This window comes from Rhinolophus hipposideros (genome assembly GCF_964194185.1).
Source record: "Rhinolophus hipposideros genome assembly, chromosome: 19".
NCBI classification, from domain to species: Eukaryota; Metazoa; Chordata; class Mammalia; order Chiroptera; family Rhinolophidae; genus Rhinolophus; species Rhinolophus hipposideros.
Window position 1 is genome coordinate 51,706,824 of NC_138065.1, and position 23,650 is coordinate 51,730,473.

Consider the following 23,650-nt stretch of genomic DNA (forward strand, 5'->3'; position numbering starts at 1 on the left):
CTGGAACATGGTGACTACACAACAAAGTGTTGGTTGTTCTTCAGTTAGATTCCAAAGCTGTGTTCTTAACCACTTTACCACCTGGTGTCTATAATAATAACTATAACGTACTATTATTATAGAATTACATACAACAACGTACAATTCACTTACTAAATTCTGCTGTATGCCACGAACTGTTGAGGCATATTAAACTAATATCTTCTTTAAATCTAACCCTAAAAGGTGGTCAACCTTATCCTGATGAGCCAAATTCCCACAACAGATGGCAGGTTGCAGTAAACATCAAACACAGAGGGGTGCAAACGAAATGCTGTGCAACTTCAGAGGATTTAAGAGACTCCTATGGCTGCCCGCGGTGGCTGGCAGTGGTTTAATACAAGAGGAGAACCATGGAGGGTGCTGGGATCTCATGGGGAGACAGTGGGTGGGGTGGGGACACTGAGACAGACAGTAAAGCCTGAGGAAGGGCACAGAGGAGTGCTTGGAACGGGGTGCTGTTCACACAAACATGGAAGGTGTGGATGTGAGGAGATGGGGATGGGAACGCAGGGTAAGGCGGCCCTCGAATGTGAAGAAATTTGAACTTCATTTCATAGGCAACAGGGAGCCATTAACATTTTAAAGTAGAGGAATAAAAAGACCCAGAATTGAGAACTTCGGGGGGATTAATGTGGTTCTAGACTAGACGAGAAGGAGATGAAGCTGGAACTGGTCACAGCCTATTGCAACAGGCAGGTGGGGGGAATAAAGAGGGGCCTGGTTTCGGGGGGTGGGGGTGAGAACGGAATGAAGGGAACAAATGCAACGGTAAGAATTACCTGGTCCAGGTGAGGGAAGAGGGAAAGGGAGCTGGTTGCGAGCCTCCAGCCTCGGTGGCCAACGCTCTTCTGTTACACGTAGCTTACTACTAAGCGCAGACCCAACCCAGTAGCTCGGTAGTTCGCGAACTCAAACAACTGTCATAGACTCACATCGGTCTCCTCCTTTTCTTTCCTGTAAAACGTCTAAGAGCTGGCTTTGTGTAGCTAAAGTCCTACTTCCCTCTCTAAGTAATTCTTAGGAGTGGATGGATCTTGTGTCCGGTGCACCGCGTATTCGTGGGTGCAGAGGCCCTATGGAGCCGGCCTCTCCAGTTAAAATGTTAACTTGGCGCTTGTCGTTCCCTTCAGATCCACGTTTCTCCCTTCTCCAGAAGAAGGGGCTCTCCTTCCCACTGCACTGCAGCGGGGTTTGGCCGGTGAGAGTTCCCAGCATGAGATCAAATTCCAGGAGGAGAGGGAGCTCAGGGCAGTGGTTTCCCCACCTCCCTGCTGGGTGGCCCTTCTCCCATGGCCTGTCTCTAGCTGGCCTCTGAATATAGCTCCCTCACTCTGTCCTTGCCCTGGTGTCCACGTCTCACAATCGCTGGTACAGGGGTGCTTTCCTATTCCCTCTTGTTCCATTGCCTCTGCAAATAGTTCCTGCATTGAACTCTCATCAGTTTCCACTTTGGGCATCCCATCTATCTGCCGCTGGGAGCTCTACCACATAACACATACCTTTGAACATCCTGCGGCGACCGGAAGGCTGGAGTGCAACCTGTCACCCTAGGTGAGGTATCATGCAGAAGCCACCCTTGGAATCCTAACACTTCACATCCCAGCCATTCCTTTAAGCTCACCATAATTCCTGTACGCTTTCTATTAATGTGGTTTCCCCAAATCTAGGACGGCATCCCGGCAGAGGCTGAATTCGGAATCTTGACTTCCCAGGCAGATACGTCTCTGAGTGTGACACCATCAGTAGCTGAACTGCTAGACGGTGAGCACGTTCAGTCCGTTGCTGACGGTGGAGACCATGTGCAGTTCTGGGTTGGAGCTCAAGTCTGCTCCCTTTTGCCTTGGGATTTTTATCTTTGCCCTTGCTGAAATGTGTGCCGTGGAACTAATCCATATGGAAATGCTGCACAATCTCCACGTCCCGTGAAACTCAGATTTTAGAAAAAGTGACCACCTGCTGCTGCTCACGTGCTCTTCTTCCCTCCCAGGCATCATTTCATCACCAACTGTGTCTCCTGAACTGGATTGTTTGAATGACCAAGACATCTTGGACCCGTGTATGGCACATGCCTGTTTTCGAATCCCGTAAGGAACCAGCTGGTCAATACTTGTTGTAAGGTGCTCAGAACAGGTCTGCTTGCTTCAGCAACACAACCCGTGTTTTGGAGGGGACAGAAAAGACCTGGGAACTAAAAGTAAAGAGTTCCCACTAGCCTAGCGCGTCCTGAGTCCAAGCAAGGATCCCACTCCACTGTGCAATGACCCTCCGAGGAACGAAAAGCCAGGATGACCACCAATTTCATCAAGCTCCACCTCCTTGTATGGGCTTCTTTTCTCCCCATGGTTTGCTTGTGCTTTTTTGTCATCCCAGAGGGACCTTCTCTCTGCCATAGCTCACCGTTCTCACCACAATAAAACCCGTTCTCTCTGTCCTTCTGTTAATCTGAAGGGTCTTCCTGGTGTCTTCCCACTGCACTGGAGCGCAGAAGAAAGATTCGGGTAGTTTTGACAATGTGAGGAGGGTGGTATTATCTGGAGGCACAGCTTTGTGGAACAAGGTGAGCGTCGCTCATGCTATGCCCGTTGTGTTTTTAAAAGCGGGTTTCCCTTAATGTCCACAGAGCCCAAGGTGACCGGAATAAAGAAGCAATACCGGACAACATACCGATTTAATGCACATCCAAAACATTAAAAAGACACAACCAGACCTCAGCATCGCCGGGAGAGGGGAGACATGCCACAGCTACATTTCCTGGGTGTCGTTATATTAATAAAACCCCTACACACAGAACCCTGCCCTGTGGTCACAGCCCTCCTGGAGGGAAACTGGAGTCTCCCACAAGCTCAAGCGCCTTCACACGCTCATCTTAGTCTGTAATGGACACTGTCAAATTCGGAAGCACCGCAGCTTCGTGGGTGGGCAACAGGAAATGGTGCCTGCTGGCCCAGCATCCTGGCCTCCCACTGATGGTTCTTCTCCTCTTCCCCCTCGTCCGCCTCCAGTGCCCTCCTGCCCGGAACCTCTCGTTTCAGCTCTGTCCCTCGGGCTAATCCTCTCCACATGCTTGTCGCTGGCTGGGCGGTGGCCCCGAGCCCTGTGCTCAGCTGCACGGCTTCGTCCCGTGTCCTCAGTCTCTCCCAGGCCCACCTCGCCTGCTTGACTAGTCCTCCCTCCTTCTCTGCAACTTAGTCCTGGTCTCTTCCTGCCGGCTTCTCCAGGCCGCGATGATGGCTTCATCATCCATTTCTTCCTCTTCCTCTCTGTCTGTGCTTCTGCGGTACTGGGCTCGCCGCCCTGAAGCAAACCTCCCTTCTTCTCTGCTTTCCGTCCTCTCTTTCTCTCCCTCCTCTTCAGACCTCATGAAGCTCTGGGTGAATTTCCTCTTAGCTCCAAACTCCGAGAAGTCGGACCTGGACGACTCCTCGACATCCTCCCAGGCCCTGGGCTGGGCCCAATGCGGCCGCCGGGGCTCCGGGGACTCCTCCCCCACGGAGGACTCGGGGGTCCTGCGGAAGAAGTAGGGCTCCGGGCTGGGCTCTCGGGAGCTCGAGGTCTCGCTGAACACGGCCCTGGAGAACGTGTGCGTCTCTCGGCCCTCCCTGCAGGAGGAGGCAGAGAACCGCGAGCTGCTTCGCACAGAGTCGCCACTGGCCGCGCAGTACGAGTTGGTGTCCTGCTCCTTGGACTGCGACTGCGAGAACTTGTAGCTGGAGGATTTGGACTCCGTCTCCCGGAGCAGGGAAGATCTGCTGTGCCTCCCCTGGGAGCTTCCAGAACACTCGCTCTGGGGAGGAGATCTTTCCTGTGCCCCGAGGCCACTGAGCCACTGATTAATACTGCTGTCCGTCTCTTTGCTGGCCCTGCTGCCACTGCCATAGCCATCGGAGACATCCAGGGAGGAGCAGGTGTCCGTTTCTGGTTTCTGGGAGTCACCGCGGGAAGAATAGCGGAAGCTCCCTATGGCACTGTCGGCGTCCTCGTCCGTCTCTCCTGCGTCCTCATCCTTCGCCTTCTTCTTCTTGAAAAGGTTGCTGCGTTTGTTGTCGGAGACCAGCTTCTCCATCTTGTACCCAGCCATCTTCTCCCGCAGCTCCATCTGCATCTCCCTCTCCTTGCGGCCAAGCTCCTTGAGGTTGATGTGGTCAGCGAAGAGGCTGTAGACCGGCTTGCTGGTGCCTGTCACTCTGGCCCCCGCGCCGTCGGCCCTGGAGCTGGCTGCAGTGTGGGAGGACAGCACGGACTGTGTGTCGGGGCCCGGTCTTGCCTGGTCTTGAGGCAGGAGGCCCAGGTAGGAGGTGCTGTGCCCGCTGCACATGGAAACCTGGTCATCCCCCAGGTGGCCGGCTGCGGGAGCCGCCCTCGCGCTGGCCACGGACGGGGAGCGGGATAGTGCCAGCATGTCACTTTGCTTCTGGGCGAGAGTTTCGCTGACGACGCTGGCGATCCAGTTCTGGATACTGGCGATGGAAATGGTGTCTCCCGGCCCCACTGGGAGGGTAGGCAGAGGTGTGGCGGGGGTGGAGGCCCGGCCCCCGCCTGTGGCGCTCACAGCCTGAGCCGGGCGGGAGCTGCTGCTCTGGGTGCTGAGGACCGATGCTGTGTCCCCGTCAGCACTGGCCGATGGCGCCGCAGACCACAGTGCAGACAGGGGAATGCTTCTGCTGGCGGCCGAGCTGTCCGCCTCCCAGCTGCCCGCCGACTGGCTCTCCTCCAGCGTCCGCCTGCTTCTCTCCAGCAGCTCCAGTCTCCGCTGCCTCTTCTTGGCCAAGGCCACGTCCTCTCCCTTGCCGAGCTCCACCACCGCCTCCTGGTTCTCACTGCCCACCTGCTTCTGGTGCTTCAGCTTCCAGGCCTGGTAGGCCGTCAGGCTGACGTCGGACATGCTCTTCCCGCCGTCGGCCTCCTCTGTGCCTGGCTCGCCGCTGCCGTCTCCTGCCTCCAAATCTCTCTTGTGGAATCCGAATTGGATTCTTTTGATCTTCCACCTTTCTAGGGCGGTGAGTTTGTCCTTGTTCCTGCTGCAGAAGTTGTAGAAGGAGCTGGCCTCGGAGGACACACTCTCCTCGTCATCCTCTCGCGCCCGGCCCCCTGCCTCTGAGCCCACGCCCGCCTCCTCTCTCCTGCTTCTGGAGTGGTACCTTCGGGAAGCTTCCTTCTCAGTCTCCACAAGCCTCTGGCTCCACATGTCCCAGGTGCTGTCTGTGGACATGGAGTCGGAGCGCTGTCTCCCACCTCGGCTCTGGCTGCTCATCTCCAGCTGCTGCTTCAGGACCCGGATGTCACGGCTGCTGACACTTTCCGAGGTGCTGCTCTCACTCAAGGTGTGCCTGCGTCTCCTCCCCGCGCAGGAACCGGCACTACCCTCCTCCTCCTCTTCCTCCCGCCTCCCCCACGTCCGGTGCTCTGCTGTCTGGTACCTCTCGTTGCGGCTCTGCCACTCCCGGATGATGGTCTCCACATCCTCATCCTCAGACTCCGGCCCAGGAGCTGAACACCTGCCGTGTCCACCCCGGGGGGCCTTGCCTGGGGGGAGGCTCTGCCCCTTCTTCCACTCCTCATAGAGTTTCTCCTGCTCATCTTCATCCATGAGGGTGAGGGGCTTGGAGGCCTGGCTGGTCTTCCCCAAGGAGGAGCCGCTCAGGTGGCTGGCGGTGTCGTCCTCCTCCTCCACGGTGAGGTGCTGCACTCCTGCCCCCACGATGCTCCCTGAGTCGTCGCCCTCCTCGTCTGCACCCCGCTCCCGGCCACAGTCCTCGTCCCTCTCCTCCATCAGCTTCTCGTTGAGTTCCCGGAGCTGCTTCAGGAAGCCGTCGTTGGGGTAAATGGCCCGCTTCCTGCGCACGGTCATCAGGGCCTCCAGGACGGCCATGCTGTGGAAAATCATCAGGTAGGCCACCACCAGCACCGCCGACCGGCTGACGCCCATTTCGCTACTGACCAGGACCTTCCCTGCAAAGAAAGCGCAGGAAATCATGACGCCGCCACAGCACATCCTGTACTTTTCTTTTGTTTTTGTTTAAGTAATGTTTTGATGCGCTGGATTTCATAGGTTTACTTTGCCTCTGGTTTTCATTCATGCGCCAGTCCAGTGAGAGACAAGTATCACTGTCCCCGTGTCACAGATGTCACGCAGAGCAGTGAGGCTGCTCTGTGTTTGGGGAAACATTGTCTGCATTGTCTGAACCTGGGCGGAGACGGGGTGTGGGGGACAAAGGAACCAATCACTGTGCTCACTTTTGAAACACTGGCATGCATTTCCTTCTCCCCACCAAACTGAGCATGAGAGGGAGGAGAGATTTAAAATACTGCGGTGGGAGCAGAAAGAAGGAGGCTAGGGTGAATGAATCACAGAGGTGTGGAATCTTGATGCTGAAAAGCACCTACAGTCACAGTGGAAATTCACAAATGCCCCTTACAAAATCCTAGATGCTGGGTCATCCATCATCCAGGCTCTGCTGAATGCTTCCAGTGACGGAGAGCTCAGTACCTCAGACACACACACACACACACACACACACACACACACACACTCCATATTTAGACCACTCTAATTTTTTGAGAATTCCTTTACATGGTAGGTAGGGCAGAGTATAACTTTCTGGAACAGACGCTCAGGGCTCCCATGCTGCTGTTCTGGGGTCACCCACGCCCACATCTGCCTGAACCGTCCAGATGAAGGTGTTTAAGAAGGCCAGCAGGCTATTCTTCACTAACTTTTGTTTTTCTTTTCCTGGCTATTCTGGGTCTTTCGATCATTACTCGAAGATCGTTTCACGTTCCACGACTATACTAGCTAAACTCTCCCAGGGCAAACTTTAACGTATCCGGTTTTTTTCTTAGGAGTTTGTCAGGATGAAGCAGGATACTTCAGGTTTGGACTGACCTCCAGAGTCGAGTGGGCCCCCACCGCCCTCATTCCGGGCACTGGGCCTTCACTGGTGCCACCTAAGCTTGCAATGGGCGTGGATATGTCACACAATGAACCCTAACTTTTATAGCGACTGAAACTTATAAAGATTTTTTAAACACTGCTCCTAATTGTCATGTGTCTCTTATCTTGTAGCATGTTTTAAACCTAAGGACAACTTTACAAATTCCTGCTAATGGTTTTGGTGGGTATAACCTGTTCTTGAAGTTCTTGTAGCCTAACAGAAACTTTTGCAAGTCTCGACTCTACCATTCAATAAACCAGTTATCCCCTGGCCTCCCTGTCTGCTTTGCTTCCTTCATAAACATGACAAACTGGCCTCCTAACCTTCATTCTAATGGCTGTTTAAAATGCAGCTAGGGAGGCCTCCCTCCAGGCTGCCACCAGTCAATTGGCCAACAGCCTTTGGGGATGTTTGTAAATCAGTTGAGTCCTGTCACACAGTGGGGGAGGGGGTGACTTTTATTAGTATATCTTTGCACCAATTAAGACCATGCCTTTGTCACATAAGAAGTCAGAGACCAAGGCAAGACCTGAGGGGACCTTAAGGACCTGTAACGCTAAAAGGTGCTTTTGCCAAGGGCCAGTGGTCACTAGGGGGCAGTAAGTGAGCAGAATCCAAGCTGCTGAGGACCATCTACAGGTTGCTGGTCTTCTCCCCGCCCACCTCCAGCTCAGGGCTCAGCTGTCCGTCACCACGGCCCTCTCCTTCACGGTTGCCCAGGCCACAACCCACTACTGTAGGTTCCAGAGCCTCCCTCCCTCCCTTTGGACGGGGTGTCACAGGTCAGTGCACTTCTGGCCACCACTAGCCAGGCGTCCTCACAAGGGCACCCAGTCACCATCTCTGCCTCACGTTTTTCTTTCTTTTCTTTTTAGTTTTTTCTGCCTTCACTTTCACAGACGTTTCAAAGGCCAGAAGCTCTGTCTGCATCTGTCATCAGTGTCTAGAGCAGCTGCTGGCATGTCAGCAGCTGGATCACTGCTTCTTAACTGAGGGATCGCCCTTTCCTCCCTGCTCTGCTCACGACCAGACAGACTCGTAATCGTGGGGAGGTTCTCACAACGTTCCGCCCCCGCCCCCGTGTGGCTTCTCTGTGGAATTCCAGCGCCATAGCACGCAGAACCCCCTCACCTCTGTAGGTCAACAGGGCTTCGTCCAGGAACTCGGCGGCCTTCCGGAAATGCTGGGAGATGTCCACCTCGGGAAAGTCGTCTACCTCCACGCCCAGGTACTGGATGTCCAGGCCGGTGTAGAATTCGGGCCCAGTGTAGACGCCGGTGCCGTGAGCAGCATTCAGGATGTGGGTAATTCCCAGCCTCTTCAGCCTTCCCTTGTTCACGGCCACACTCCTGAGGAGAAAGGCAGGGACGTTTGTTCGTTTGTTTGTTTGTTGCCAGAGTCAGAGCTAGAAAGCTGCATTACCCCCGAGACTGGGAGCCTGCTTCTGCCGGGTCAGGAGGGTCACAGCTGGCCAGGGCCTCCTGCTCTGCTCCCCGATGCATCTGGGGCTCACTGCTAACACGGTTTTGGAAAGGGCGGGGGCCAGTGACTTGCCCCAGTAAAGGAGAGGAGGCACAGGAACGGGGCAGGATGAACTGGAGAACAAGAACCATGTGGAAGGAAGCCTTTGAAGAGTCTGGAGAGCTCTGGTTTAAAATCCCGTGCCTTGGGAATAAACATTCATCAAGACACAAAAGTGCAAAGATAGTAATCGCCTTAGGTGCTCTTCACACTGATCTGGCATGCTATATTTTTCAAAGTCCTTTCACACGCATTATTTTATTTTATCCTCATAATAAACTGAAGAGGCAGACCGGGAAACTATTTCTATTCCCATTTGAAGATTATAAAAATGACTCAGAGAGCTTTTATGACTTCCCAAGACTACTGGAGAAAACGACTCTCCTCGAGAACTGCTGATTCAGGTTTCTAGCTCAGAGCTCGTTTTTGCGGCAGTGGAATAAGGGAGGCCCCGAGGACAGGGCTACCCGGGAAGGAGCAGAGGCCTTCAGCTGGGGACAACTGAAGATGCCTGGGGTCCCTGGGGACCACGACGTGAGGGTCTCTGGGTCTACAGAGCTCATTAGAGATCACTTAGATTGGTGTCCTGCTCTGGGAATCGGGTTCTGGGAAACTGATTATTCCATGGTGGAGAACAAGACCCGATGCCCACAGGTCTTTTCCTTCTTATCCTCCTGGGGCCCCTCCTTTGCTTCTCGATAGATGGGTAATGACATCGGGAGAACTTCTCATTAGGGAGTCAGTGGATCTGCAACAATCAGGTCCACAAACTAGCCTATTGGTACCACTGATGCCCTTGGCCGGGCCCTAAAGGAACAGATGTGAGTTGTTTGGAGTTTGTTCTGGAAACCACCGATAAACTTAAAAAAAAAATAACGTGTTTTTTGTTTGTTTGTTTCCTGATTATAAAAACAAATGTTTACTCTAGGAAATCTGTACAATTCAAAAGAAACCTAAGGAAAATGAAAACCACTTGTAGAACCACCTCCTAGAGAGAAGTGCTACTAACATTTTATCGTATTTGTTTCTGATTTGTTGTCTCTGCAAAAGCTATACACGCACACGCCTGTATCACTCAGCACCATTGTGTATATAGGTACCCAATTGATCCTCTTAGTGTACTGTGAACATCTTCATATTGGTAAATACATATAAAAATCAGGATCGGGGCCGGCCCGGTGGCTCAGGCGGTTAGAGCTCCATGCTCCTAACTCCGAAGGCTGCCGGTTCGATTCCCACATGGGCCAGTGGGCTCTCAACCACAAGGTTGCCGGTTCAACTCCCGCAAGGGATGGTGGGCAGCAACCCCTGCAACTAGCAACGGCAACTGGACCTGAAGCTGAACGGCACCCTCCACAACTAAGATTGAAAGGACAACAACTTGACTTGGAAAATGTCCTGGAAGTACACACTGTTCCCCAATAAAGTCCTGTACCCCTTCCCCAATAAAAAATCTTTTAAAAAAAAATCAGTATCATCAGTAGCTGGGACTGTCCTCTGATATGGCTGCTCCGGATGTCATTGGATGATGGTGATTGTGGGGTGTGCTGGCCAGCCTCTGGGCAGGAAGGGAGGCCCAGTGAAGGCACCGGGGTGGGGGCAAGGCTACGACAGAGAGCTCTGGTGGGAAGGCCGAGGGTAAGTGAGCCCGCATTTTGCTGGGGGTCTCTGCGTGCAGATAGGCAGGTTGGGCCTTTCTCCAAGGCAGGGGCTGGGTGAGTGGTCAGGTAGCACCAGTTTTCTGGATGGAACTACTGGGGCCTTTGGTGAGATCTGGGGGAGTTTCACCTCTCTCGGGCACTCCCCAGAGGGGCAGCACAAAGGGTCGTGACCCCCAGCAGCTAGACTCACTTCTCTGCTATGAAGACGTTGGGCCAGACCTCATCCACCTCGTTCCAGGGGGCCTCCAGGCGGTCTCCGACCAAGGCGCGCTGCAGGTCCAGGACAGAGGGCGTGTTGTATAGGCTGGTGTCATCCATCTTCTCTCGGACTCGGTTGTACAGGTCTTCCACCAGCAGCTGCTCAGCGGACTCCAGCATGCCCGGACACTCAGCATTGGCCTGCAGGCCCCGCGGCTTGAGTTCTAGAGGGGACAGCCAGCACTGTCATCAGAGAGTTCAGAACCCCACGGCCTCCCCGGTCCTAGGGAGAGCCTGCTCCCAGCCCGTTTGCTGCCAGGACTCTGGACGTGGGCTGAAGTGCCAGGAAGGACTGACGGGGGCCGTGGAAGGCCTGGCCTCGGCCTGGACACTGGCCGTCGGGACCAGTGCAGGTGTACAGGTGTAGGTGAGGGGAACCACGCCCCCTTCCTCTCCCATATTTCTCTCCAGCTGGCTGAGAGTCTCTTAGACTGAGGTCCCTAAGTACCTGGCATGCGCGTATGTCCAACTCATACTTAAAACTCCCATGATTCCCCTACAAAGTAGAAGTATTTACTAAGTGAGTAAATGGCATTCTTTCCTAACATAATTCACTCTGTTACTGGTGTGGCTCCTTTGCATACGGCATGCAAAGAACCCTGGGAAAAGGAGAACTTTCAGCCCCACTTTTGCTGGCTCGCCTCCAGTACACACTGGGTTTATGTGTCCGCTCCTCTTACCGTCCGCTCCCCTGTACTGGAGTGAACGTGCCTGGGCGTCTCTGTCCCCAGCTCTCCCACAGGCACACGCTGGCCCTGGGCTCCAATTCCAGTCTCAAAACAGCACACAGGGCCTTGCCGACAGGCCAGAGAAGCTCACACACACAATGAATTCAAATTCTACTCATCCACATCTCCAGTGGACCTTCATCTTCTCCTCCTCATCTATTTGCTCCCAATCTATCCACTTTTGGGGGGAAGTAAGAGATTTCCTTTCTCTAAGAAGATCTCCAAGAACAGTGGAGAGCCAGACCGTTCCCCCCTCCTAGCAGCCAAGAACACTGAGCAGAGAGAAGGAGAAAGGTGGTTCAGCAGGAAGGATTCCCTCTGTGCTGGTCATGGCCCCTTGCCAGCACCTTCCCTTCCCTGATGGGTGAAGGCAGAACGCTTGACCAGTCAATGTGACCCAGCCCAGGAAAACCTCTGTGGTCCCCGAGCTCTATGGTGTTTAAAGAGAGATGAAGTGCTCTGTGTTCTCCACACTTCATGTCCGCCCCCGGCTCTCCTACAGAGCGAATGAGAGAGAGCTCCTCTCATCACTCCTCTCCTTTCCTCGCTTGCTGAGAGACCTTCCCTTTGCTACAGGTGAAAAGGAATGCTCCCCAGGGCCTGACAATACATAGCATTGTCTTCCTGGGCCATTTACATAGCAGGCATTGTTCTGATCTTTCCCTTCCTGGTTTGAAGACAAATGTCCCAGCCCCTGCGCCCCATTGGCAGCTTCTACCTTCCCTGTCCATCTCCCGGCCACACCCCAGCGTGTTCCCAGGCGGCCCCTTCCCTGTATCCACTCCTCCCATTTGTCTCTACCACCTGAGGTTTCCTCACAAGAACGTGAGGCCATCCTTCTCCCTTCTGCGCCTCGGGTGTGTGGCCCAGACCTTTCAGGAAAACAGAGGGCTCTTTGACACACATTTTACCCCTCGGATCACTAGTGAGCAGGGCCATGTTTTCAAATATCACCCGATAACGCTTTCCTTTCTCTGCATTGTTTTTTAATTTCCCTACGGCCCTTCAGCCACTAAGACTACTGAAACTTGGGCCCAATACCCCAGAGGAGGGGGCAGACCTAGAATATGAAGAGACGTTGCTCAGCCTTTGGTTTCAGTCTAAATGTTGAGTGTTCACAACAACCCACAGACTTCAGAGTGACGCTTTTGAAGACCAGAGATGTCTTTCTCACAACAGCTAAAACTGGCTTTTTATTTATCAGGAACGAAGGCCTGAAGAGTGGTCCAGACCATGAAGCACAGAGTAGAGTAAGGCAGGATGGGCAGTCAGGCACACAGCTGGGAGAAAGACCCTCCCGAGTTGGCCAGTGCCGGAGCAGGAGCAATCTAGAGATGAGCCGCGGACACGCCCGACCCCCAAGTGGCTTCTGACGGCCTTACCTTCTCTGATGATCTGTTTCGCTGCCACGGCGGAGGACAGGTGAATGGGATCCATGAAGATGCTTTCCGTTTCTGCCTCGGAGACCAGGGAGTACCTGAGAGAAGAGGGGATTCAGGTGAGAGGACTCTGGCAGCGGGGGAAAGGCAGGCGTTCTTTTTACATGAGAAACCTGGATCTGCTTTTAGCCCCAAGTGGGAAACAGTGCGAGAGATAGGGAACCTGACAGGGCAGGACATGGGGTGCGGGGGCGCAGTGGCTCTCCGCCTCCAGCCCCGAGCGGGCGGCTGTGTGAGCTGAATGACATGGTCTAACATGGTCGTCTGCGTTGTGGAGGGAGGAGGGTCTGTCTGCGTTCGGCGGGACTCACCCTGACAGAGCCTGACTTTCTCTGCTGTGTTCCCCCCCTGGGAGGTCCCGCTGCTCATTTTGTTCTCTGGTCCCTCTGTGATCAATACTATGGGGTGCCCATCTCTGTGCCTGTACCAGGTCTGCTGCATTGGTGGGCTGGGTAGCTGCCACCATTCCCTCCGTACCCCGTACCTTCTCCCGGCTTGTAAGGGAGTGGGCTGGGGAAACGTGCCCACGTGCCCAAATGCACGGTCCCCAGTCTGACCACAAGGACTCAAGGATCAGCCTGAGCCCATGGGAGGCAATGAAGTGACTGAGGCAAATTTCGAGGCAATTTCCCGGAAAGAATTCTGCTGAAGTGTCGGAGGGGCCCTTGGAGGAACCTGGTGAGTCAAGGGCAGAAACAGGGTTAGGACCACAGTGGTGGGTGTCCACCTCCCTGGGGGGGGGGTCTCCTCTTTTCCAGCATTGGGTCTCTTTCTACTTAGTCCTTCCTTTAGATCCAGAGAGGTTAAAAAAACAAAAGTGAGAGGCTCACAGCATAGCTTTCTGTTTCTATCACAATTCCCTCATGCTGCCCCTTTATATTCAACCCCTCCCTGCACCTCGTCCCCCAGCCACCACTGATCTGTTTTCTGTCCCGACAGTGGCCTTTTCCAGAATGTTGTGTACATGGAAGCATATATAAATGGCATCTTTTGGATCTGGCTTATTTCACTCCGCAAAATGCATCTAAGAGCCATCCATTCTGTGGCGTGAATCAATAACTTGTTTTTTCTTATTGTCGAATAATATTCCATTATTTAGGCACCTCAGGCTATTGCTGTCACACTGTCATGCTCCTTGAGTCAAGGCGGAATTTTCCCGAGAAAAAACTGATTCTCCCACTGCGGGTTGGTGGTGCTTTAGGTTCGGTCTTCTCCCTCAATCTGCCTGCTACTGTTTGCTTTCCAGAGTCCTCACACAGCTGCCGAAGGACCCTGCCCAAGTGGTACAGGGGCAATCCGTGCAACAGTCCAGGGGGAGGGTGCGTTCACCCCGTTGCCCAGAGCCAGAACCTCTGTCCCTGGGCTTTTTGCTCCCAAAAGTCGGAAGTCAGTATGTTTCCTGATCCTCGTAACGGACCCAATTTTATCTTTATGGAAACCCGTAGGATCCGGTTTTGGTTCCTCGTGTTTAGAAATTTCCCAGTGATGTTCCTTGGTCTGTGTCCATCCATTGCGTTGGAAATGGATACCATTTTTGAGTCCTTTCTATGAACTGAATCCTGACAAAACTGTCACCAAATAGGTATTATTATTCCTGCTTTAAGATGAGGAACTATGGCTCAGAGAAGTTAACAGATTGCCCAAGGCAATGAGTGTTAGGGCTGAGCTACAAACACAGGGGAGGCCTGCTCTACATCCAGTCTTCTCTCCACCACAAGACACCAATACCATTTTGATTGGAAAGGGGAGGTGAGTCAGTGGGTAAAAGTAACCCCAGCTGGATCCCCAATTCCAACATAGACTTTGACGTCTAAAAAATACTTGTTGAAACCATGGGTGGATGATGGGGGGACGAACTGGGCTGAATTGAGCAGAGTCCAACTGAACTGAACACAACGAAAATGAGCTAAGTTCAGTTGAATTGAGTTGATTCGCAGGGCAATTCTCTTAGTGGACATCATAGCAGAGTCTACCCTTGGCAGAATGGTGTGTTCAGGGCTAGCAAGGCTGTAAGAAAGAAATGCCTTTGCCGGGAGAAAGCAGTAGCCTGTGACTCTACCCAGGACACAGCGAGACCTGCCCAGGCCACGTGAGGGACAGCACCATGTGACATCCCCATGGGTAATTCCTGAGGGATTTTCCAGAGTGTTGTGTAGGATGATGTCCTTTCTAGCCCCAAGCAGTCCTGTGAACAGAAGATGCATTTTCACATCAGCGTGACTGGGGCGTGGGGGTGGATTAGGGACGAGGTGGGTGGGGCATTCTCCATGGATGCTAGAAGCAGAGAGGTCTTTCGAGGTCTCATTGCTTGGTGAAGGAAACAAAGACTGGAACGCCTGGTGAGGGGTGGGTGTGAGTTCTGCAAAGGTACAGACAGGTGGTCTTTACCCCTATATCTCCAGCATGTGGAAGGTGACCAGGAAGCTTTGACCACTAAGTGAGCGGGTGGCGACTGGACAGATGGATGGCACAGGCAGGGTGTCCACATGCCACCCTGGGGTCCAAAGCCCTGCGGTCTCTGGCCCCTCTCTTTCCAGCTTCAGCACCGGTTCCCTCGGCCTCACTCCTTTCCAGGACCTGGTCTTCTGGCTTTGCGTCCTCATCAAGTTTCCGTCTGCCCGGGGACTTTGCAGGAGGCAGTGTCGCTGCCCAGATGCTGTCCTCCCCTCTCTTCCCATCTTTCAGATCTCAGGTCAATCATCACCTGTTTAGGAAACATCTTCCCTCATCTCCACCTCACGTGGCAGCCACCTCCTTTCCTTCCGGCACTTCCTTTAGCTGCATGTTCACATTTACTCATGAAATCATCTGATAAATAGCTGCCCCCCGTCCCAGACCATACCCTCCATGGGGCAGGACCTCGGGTGGGGATTCTGACGACTGCTGGGTTCCCAGCACCTGCGCCATGTCTGGCACAGAGCAAAGCTTAATAGATAATTTATGATTCACTGACTGCTATCATATTTAAGGGAAGGGGGCAGTTGTAACACTTAGCAACACATACAAGTGTTTATCGAGTATCTGCCACGTGCTCGTTAGTTTCCTGGGAGACCAGTAGCAAAACCAGGGTCCTCGTTCTGTTCTGTCCCTGCCCTCTGCCCTCCCGAGGCCAAAACATACCCAGTCTCGGGGGCCGGTGCTGGCAGTTAGCCGTTTTTCTTATGGTGGATTAAAGGTGGCCTCATACCTGTGACCCTCCTCATCTAGGGAGGTAGGGTCTATGTCTACGTCCCTTGAATCTCGGGGTCTCTCTGACTGCTTTCACCAATAGACTATACCAGGGTGACATTGTGCCAGGGTCTGAGCCCAGTGTAAAGGGCAGCTTCCGCTGCCTGGCACTTGCTATTCTCTCTCTGGAAGCCCTGAGCTGCCGCAAAAGGCGCCTGACGACTCCGAGACCTCCAGGCTGGAAAGGCCATCGGTCAGCAGTCCGTGCTGGGCTCCCAGCCCGCCGCCCACCCCCTGGGAGCCTCTTAGTGGCGGGCCCTGCACCCATCAGCGCCCCCCCCTCCCCGCTCGGACACCACGTGAAACACAGGCAGGCTGCCCCCCGAGTCTGGTCCAAATTCCCCACCCACTAAACGGGGAGCAAAGTAAAATCATTGTCTTCAGACATTACGTTTTGGGGTAATTAGTAAAGCCACAGCGAATAACGAGAACGGGCTGTTCCAAGGGCTAAGAAGTGAATTTCGAGCAAACACCAAGGCACTCTTCTCCCCAACAGTGATACGGAACCTACTAAATATCAGGGACCGACCCAAACCTGCCGCAGTTGAGACGGAACAAGAAAATCAGCGGCTATGAGAGAGCGGGCCCTGCCCCTGCGCCCGACCCCGTGAACGGTGTGGCCCGGGATCCAGGCCACACTCAGTTCTCATAACTCTAGCGTCAGAGCCTCAGATTTCATGGCAATGTCCCATCTCCGTTTCAACAGGATTGATTGAGGGAGACTAATTCTTTCCTTTACTAAAAATTAATATCCTTTATCCTATTGTTAAAATGATTGTTTTGTTTCTTAAGGGTCAATACTATGTAAAATGAGGTTGGGGGAGATCAAAACAGAACGCTGCCAGGGTAATTGGCCAGAATGCTCGGTTCCTGGAGGCTGACCAGGCGCCTCCTCCAGGCAGCCAGCCCTTCCTTGCTCCCACAAAAGCAGTTATCTTTTTTCCTCTGCCAGCCTGCAGGGCTCTGCATTCTGTAATCAGTACTCCACGCAATGGGCACAAGGTGAAAAAGACACAGGAGGAGCCGTCACCTGTCAGGTGAGCAGAAAGGTCCGGGGAGACTCTTGGCAGGTGGCGACACGGGGATCCCCGCCTGGGCCTGTCCATCTGCAAGCCCTCGACCGGGCCCTCTTCCCTAAACAGTGTTACCTTCAGATGCGGTGGATTTGGTGTTAAATGACACACACCAGAAACTGAGAATCTGTCCTAAACACACCTAACCTCCGAGGCTGGGAGTCTGATAGGGGAGCACTTGAATTAGATATGACCGAGAGCACCCTCCTTTCTTGTGGGTGCACAAGATGCAGTTCAGCGAACGAGCCAGCAAGCAAGGAACCCCACTTCAAGCTCCCACTTCGGCACTTTCCAGAAGACCCCCCTCTGCAGCCCCACGCTATGTCTGTTCCTGCTGCTGCCGCAGAAACGTGAGATCAGGAAATGAAGCTCAATGTTATCCAGCGTCGCACACAGGGTGGGGTTACAGCATTTTTATGAGTCAACTGCCGTGAGAGGAGGAGACGGCCATCCGACGGCCATAAAACTGTTTTGCCACCGACGACGGGGTTTATAAGTCTATAAAGAAGGTGTGGGGGGAGGACCTGGGAGGACTTGGGGAAGAACAAGAACCCTGCAGCAAGGAGCGGGTCCTTCGTTCTCCATGGAGGAAGCAAGGAGGAAAGAGGCGAGACCCAGCACTGGCCCTGCTTCTATCTGCAAGGTCAGTGAGCCGGTGGCCCTGCAGGGTTTGATTTATGACCATGTCAGTGCTGCCACCCATCCCTGAGAGAGTGAGATGACACTCACACTCTGATTAGAATCAGCAAAGGCCGGCCATCCAGAAGGACAGGCCGGGAAAGAGAGGGGCTAGGATCGATACACACCTCATTCTAGGATCAGAGAGAGGCAGCCAAAAAGCCTTGAGTGGGGACTGAAAGAGAAACAGTAAAGCAGCAGAGCCGGACAGACTTCCTAACCAAAAGCAGAAGACGGGCGTAGCTTTCTTTAAACCTGTGCTTTTCAAAATTGCAGACAGTGACCCATTAGTGTATTGTACAATCAATTCAATGGGTTGTGCACAGCTTCTAGAAAAAGAAACGAAAAACAAAATAAAGAAAGGAAAAAAGAATAGCACCACCCATTGTAAGGATAAGTATAATTTTGTGAAACCTTGTTTTGAAGTTTTTGCTTACCTGCATACTATGTGCTCTGGGCTGAGGTGTAAACGGTGTGTCCTACTATGCATTATAGTCAGCATTGTTTGAAAACCACCACCATAAACCAATTGACAGGCTGTCCAGACACAGGAGGAAGTGGAATTGGGGTCCTTTAACCCAGACTCCCTGACAGCTGAGCACTTCCCTTCAAGGAATCCCCTGGAAATGACACAGAGGCAGAGTCCAGAAGACACGTGTTTCTTGATTTGCCTTTTGCAGAAAAGCGACAGATTTCCGAGCTCCCTCTGAGTGTTCGTTCACTCCAGAGAAAGTGACCACACTTTCAGGCTCCAAGGAAGGAGAGAAGTCAGTAAACGAAAGCAAATAGATTTTTAGCCAGCTGCTTCCAGCGGGCTTCTTGAAAGAACAGAGGCAGAAAAATCTTTGCGGGAAAAGAAATATAAAAGAGAAAGTGTAGATAGGAGGAGCCATTTCCCAAGGCCAGTCAGAGCCATCACTCCCTGCCCCCAGCTCCTGCCCCACCTGCCACCCCAGACACTCAGACATCACTGCAGGACAGGCAAGCAGAGCAGTTAGGAAACTTCACTGAAGGCGGAGGGGAAATGCCACCACAAGAGACGGCCTGTGCAGGTCACCAAGGAGTTCCGAATTCTGCAAAGGCTTGAAAAATTCAGATCCGAAGAGCCAAAGCAAGAAATGGATTTGGACTTGGAAAGAAATAAAGGGAAACAGAAAAATGTGACCCGCCTTGCACCTTTGCTGCCATTTCTCACTGTTTCCCGTCTCCAACCAAGAATCTGTGCAGCTCCAGCACACCCAAGTAATAGGCACTTAATAAAATGCATGTTCCCTAGGGCAGTATTTAAAATATATACCAGACTTTATTTATCCAGCCTACCATTAATGGGACAGTTCATCATGTTGTTTAAACATTCTATACCCTTAATGACTGTTAGCTGCTGGAACATTCTGGTACTTCTGGTGCACATATGTGTAATACTTATTTCTGTTATGAATGTATCAGGAGTGAGCCTGCTGGCGCATAGGACCCACATATGCTTAGTCTCAGTAGATACTACGTGCGAAAGAGTGTTCCGAAAGCTTGCGCTAACCTACACTCGTATCAGCAATGAAAGGCGGTTCTGATTATTTCGCATCCTCATTAATATTTGCTGTCGTGGGTCTTACTTTGAGTGTAGTGAGTCTATAGTAGTACCGAGTTGTGGTTTTAATTTATATTTCTATTACATCTTTTTGTTTTTATTGATTTCTAGCTTACGTCTCCAATGGTCAGGAAACATGTTTTGTATGATTTCAAGCGCTAACAGTTTGTTGATATGCGTGTATGGTCCAGTGTATGACGTCTCGGCTCAATGTGCCTTGTGTGTGTGACAAGAACGTATAATCTGTAGTTGTTGGGGACATGTTCTAGAAACGCCGAGGAGATTCCTTTTGTTTATTGTTTTGTTCCAATTTCCCATATATTTTAAATTTATTTTTCAGTTACAGTTGGCATACAATATGACATTAGTTTCAGGTGTACAACATAGTAATGACATTTTTATACCTTACAAAGTGGTCACCCTGATAAGTCTAATACCCACCTGGCACCACACATAGTATATTATTGAATATATTCCCTATGCTGTACCTTACATCCCTGTAACTATTAATTGCTAGTTGTAAAACTTGCTATATTCTTAGTGATTTTTTTTTGCCTCATTGTATCAGTTGCTGAGATTGTTTTATAAAAGATGTACATTTGACTAAGATTGTGGATTTTAATTCTTTCTTTAGTTCTGTCAGTGTTTTATGTGTGTTGAGGCTAAGTTATTAGATCATAGAAATTGAAAATGATTATATCTGCCTGGTGAGCTGAACCTTTGATCATTATGGAACTTCCCTCTTTGTCTCTTACCTTAAAGTTACCTGTAACTCTCTCTTGTTACCTGTAACGCTTACCTTAAAGTCTTTTTTGTCATTAAGAAAGAAATCAAGATTGAAAATTGTATGTAAGACAGAACTTTCGGGTGTGGTTTCTGACTCATGGAGTTGTGGTTTATGGAGATCAGAAACCTAATAGGGATCATATGTTTAAATAAACCGTGAGCCTTAAAACAGCCCTGGGGACACCAGTGTCCATAAGCAGGACTCTGTCTGCAAAAGCTGTGCAGCTTCCAAGGAAGACCCCCTCCAACCTCACTTCAGAAGTGGCCGCGGAGAATAATAATCAAGGAACAAAGGCACAGAGGGTGCAGCTAGCAGGCAGAGGGAACAACACCCCCAGGAATGCCACCCCGACGGCCAAGCCAACATCAAATCTAAGCGATCTCCCCACTTCCGGGGCAGACAAGGTGGTGCGGACTGCCGGCTGCTGTGTCTCCCAACACTCCTTTGATCACATGGTCAGAACATAAGGTGCTGTGTTTGGACCCCGGGAGAAGGTGCACTTCCTCCAGGTGGCAGGTGTTTGAACTCACGGCTGGTAAAGGGGATTTTGGGTGGTCTCCTTAGGAGGCAGTGAATGCGGTCCATGCGGGGGGACAAAGGGCACGTGAATATTAACCGCCGAGAGCGTAGCCTGGCGCTGAGGCCGGGGTATATCACAAGCTGGGCTGCTCGTTTCCCTGGGCTCGTGGACCTCATTTCCCATCCTCCTCCCAAGAAATCACGGCCTTGCTGAGTTCCCACCCATGGAACACGAGTGGAAGCCAGATGGCCGTTTTCAGGCCTGGCCCATAAAAACCTCCTGAGAGATTCCTCCCGTTTCTCCCCACGTTTCTTGAGGCTGCTGACCATGATCCTTTCAGCTGCCATTAAAGTCAAGGCTTCTGAGGACAGAAGGAGCCTCAGTTCCTGAATCACTGCTCAGGCCCTGCCCTGAATTCCTTTGAGTGAGAAGCCATGTCTGTTTGCTGTAGCACAGAACTGCCCTCACAATGGCACAAACCACCCCCTACCCAGCCACGCACGCAGCTCCCTCTGCCTGTCGGGGGCTGTGCTGGGGGGGAGGAGGGAGAGAGGGGTACACTGAACATCTCTCAATCCAGACAGCTTTTCTAAGCGGGAATGTAACGCCAGATTTGAAGGGTCGAAGCCACAGGCTCCATGTGGACAAAGCGCCGGCCGTGAGTGGTGAGGACCCCACCCACTCCAGGGGGGAAGCCTTTTGAGCCCCAAGAAGCAGGAGCCAGCAAGACCCCAGGAGACCTGGGGGAAAGGGACACACGTTCGGAGGCAGTGTGAGGTCAAGTTACCTTGAGATATTTATACTAGTTGAGTCTTTCCTTCCTTTTTTACAGATAAGAAGACACAGTCTCAGGAATTAAAGTGGATTTTCACAGAAACTCAGTGACGGAGCTAAGATGAGAAGTCACACACTCTTGCTTTAGCGGGCAATTAAGCATTCCTTTGATGTCTCATGGTTTTTCTTAAAATTTCATGACATTTTTTTGTTCTACACCATAATATATTCTCAACGATTTCATGTAAAAGAAAGTTTGACATTGTCATGAAATAAAGGGTCTCTCCAGGAAGGGGCAGCACGTTTATGAGCCCTGAGCTCACTGCCACCTGCCCCAGGCATGTACATGCCCCAGGCCGAAAGACAGCTTGAGCACAGATTGAAACGATCTTAGTAGTAAGGCCTGGTCTGGGCCTTTTCCTGTGCTGCCGCCCCACCTTCTCTCCCAGTCTGTGGCCTACACCCCAGATGCAGCCTCAATCCTCACAAACCAAGCACGGCCCTCCAGGTACACCTGTCAGCCTTCTACTGTCCTTGGAGGTCCAGGCCCAGGGTCCCTGCCTCCAGGAAGCCTCCTATGCCCCTTCCAAGTCCAGTTGTTCCTGTTTCCCTCCCCCCCACCCTGCTGCACCCCCCGCCGGCCCACCACACACTAGAACGCAGACACAGGAACGCTAACACTCACTGTGCCCATCGCAGGGCAGTCGGCTGGGGTGTTTGCCTGCTCTAGAAAGTGTGGCACAGAAAGAGCAGGGAACAACGTTCGCTGGATGAGTGCACTTAGGGCGGTGGCTGCAGGCTCCCTGGGGCTCACTCCTCTTCATGCTCCCCAGCCCACCCCTGGCCCGGCTGGAGGGGTGTGGACCTCAGCACATGCACACTTACTGGCTGGGGGAGGGGCTCCGCAGGTACCGGGCCTGCACGGCCCTCACATCTGCTTCATCCTCTTCACCTGGGACTACCTGCTCCTCGTCGGGGTCCCCACCAGTCGCCATGACAGCCGGTCCCGTCAGCCTCTGTACATTTGGCAAGAAAAAGGCGGGTAAGGCATCTGGTGCCGGAGGTTGGGAGGGGAGAAGGGTGCGTCAGCGACGTCACCTCAGTGGGACTAGGAATGGAAAGGCCATCACATGCTAATACCCTGCTGGCGAGAAGACCCACGGCCACAACCACGTCAGACTCGGCCCGGCCAGCGTTCCCAGGACAGCATGAGGTACAGCCTGGCGTGTAAAGAGCCCACCCTGGAGTCTCACGATGTAAGAAGTGACGACTTGGCTACTTCCACAGACACCACCAAGGAAATGGGGAGGGCAGCCGGAAGTTTGCCTAAACTACACCTAAGGCAGTTGAAAAACAGTGAATTCCCTAAACCAGAAAGATCTTTCTGTTGAAATCCCTGGGCGTGTGTACTCATCCACATACGTGCACTCACACGCACACCGTTAGTCTCTGTGGGGGAGGGCAGCTTCACGGTCCCTAACCGAGGCCATTGGTGTCCCTGCCTTTAGCGCGGACGCCGTCCCCCAGCTATTCAGGAACACGAAGTCCCCAGGGAGCTGGTCCCAGACATGGCGGGGCCCTGACACTCAGGACAGAGATGCTGCCCCTTGGCGTTAAGTCCTGGGCCCACGGGACAAAACAAAGGGAGTACACTCACCGCTGATCTGCCTGTATCTCCACACCCAGGGACCGTCACCCAAGGACTGAGGGACCGAGATGCAATGGCCAGACGCCTTGACGAGCGAGAAGGACCGGCTCTCGTCCTCGGTGGTGCGTCTTCTCTGAGGGCAGGACAGCTGTTAAGAGGAAACCTTAGCTCCCTTCTAAATTTAGCGGCTGGCCCCAGCCCACAGGCAGATCTCAGAGGAAGGAATGCAGGCAGGCTCAGGACCCAGACCCAAAGTGGGGCCCACTTAACTCTTTCCCTCCGGGCTGATTCACTGAGCTGAGCAGCCAAGCTGGGAGAAGAAGTTCACGCTTTGTAGAGGGAGAGACCTCAAGGAAAGCTTTTCTTTGGGCTCCCTCTCCATGCTGTGCAGCGTGGGGCTGCCTACTCAAAATCCTTCCAGAAAACAGTCTGAAGCCAAGAATCTGGAAGAATGAAACAACCTGTACCTCAGCCCCATATCAGCTCGGAGGGGGCTGGAGAAACAGTACCTGACATGCAGAGAGGGGTGGAATCTGATAGGTGTGGGGAGAGCACCCCAAGGCCACCAGAGGGTAGTCAGTGCTTGTGACCAGGGTTCATTTCTCTGAACAGATGACGCTGGATAGCAAACTGGATACTAGCCCTCCAAAATCCCTCCCCCACGCTCACACCCCTTGGTGATGGTCAATTGGCAACCTTGTGTGATAAAAAATTCCATGAGCTTCATAAACTTCAGATGAGCTCATAACTCACCCTGCAACTCTATACCTCTTCCC

At 52.6% G+C, this 23,650-nt stretch overlaps 1 protein-coding gene across 1 annotated transcript; it reads right to left on the reverse strand.

Annotated features, from left to right (window-relative positions):
* Positions 1 to 332: 332 nt before the first annotated feature.
* On the reverse strand, positions 333 to 23,003 carry STYXL2 (serine/threonine/tyrosine interacting like 2). The gene is made up of 6 exons (XM_081025429.1): positions 22,884 to 23,003; positions 22,112 to 22,242; positions 12,525 to 12,619; positions 10,347 to 10,578; positions 8,106 to 8,323; positions 333 to 5,991 (listed from the first exon to the last, which is right to left on the reverse strand). The coding sequence occupies exons 2-6, from the start codon at positions 22,219 to 22,221 to the stop codon at positions 3,203 to 3,205; spliced, it is 3,444 nt and encodes a 1,147-aa protein (XP_080881555.1). The 5' UTR covers positions 22,222 to 22,242; positions 22,884 to 23,003; the 3' UTR covers positions 333 to 3,202.
* Between the last annotated feature and the right edge of the window lie 647 nt (positions 23,004 to 23,650).

What these genes read in the sequence shown, in the direction of transcription:
- STYXL2 (XM_081025429.1), bottom strand. Translation starts at nt 22,221, where the DNA reads ATGGCGACTGGTGGGGACCCCGACGAGGAGCAGGTAGTCCCAGGTGAA. An exon ending in CGGAGCCCCTCCCCCAGCCA is followed by an intron (nt 12,620 to 22,111) that starts GTAAGTGTGCAT and finishes CTCTTCTCTCAG; the next exon opens with GTACTCCCTGGTCTCCGAGG. An exon ending in AGCCCTGTTGACCTACAGAG is followed by an intron (nt 5,992 to 8,105) that starts GTGAGGGGGTTC and finishes CTTTCTTTGCAG; the next exon opens with GGAAGGTCCTGGTCAGTAGC.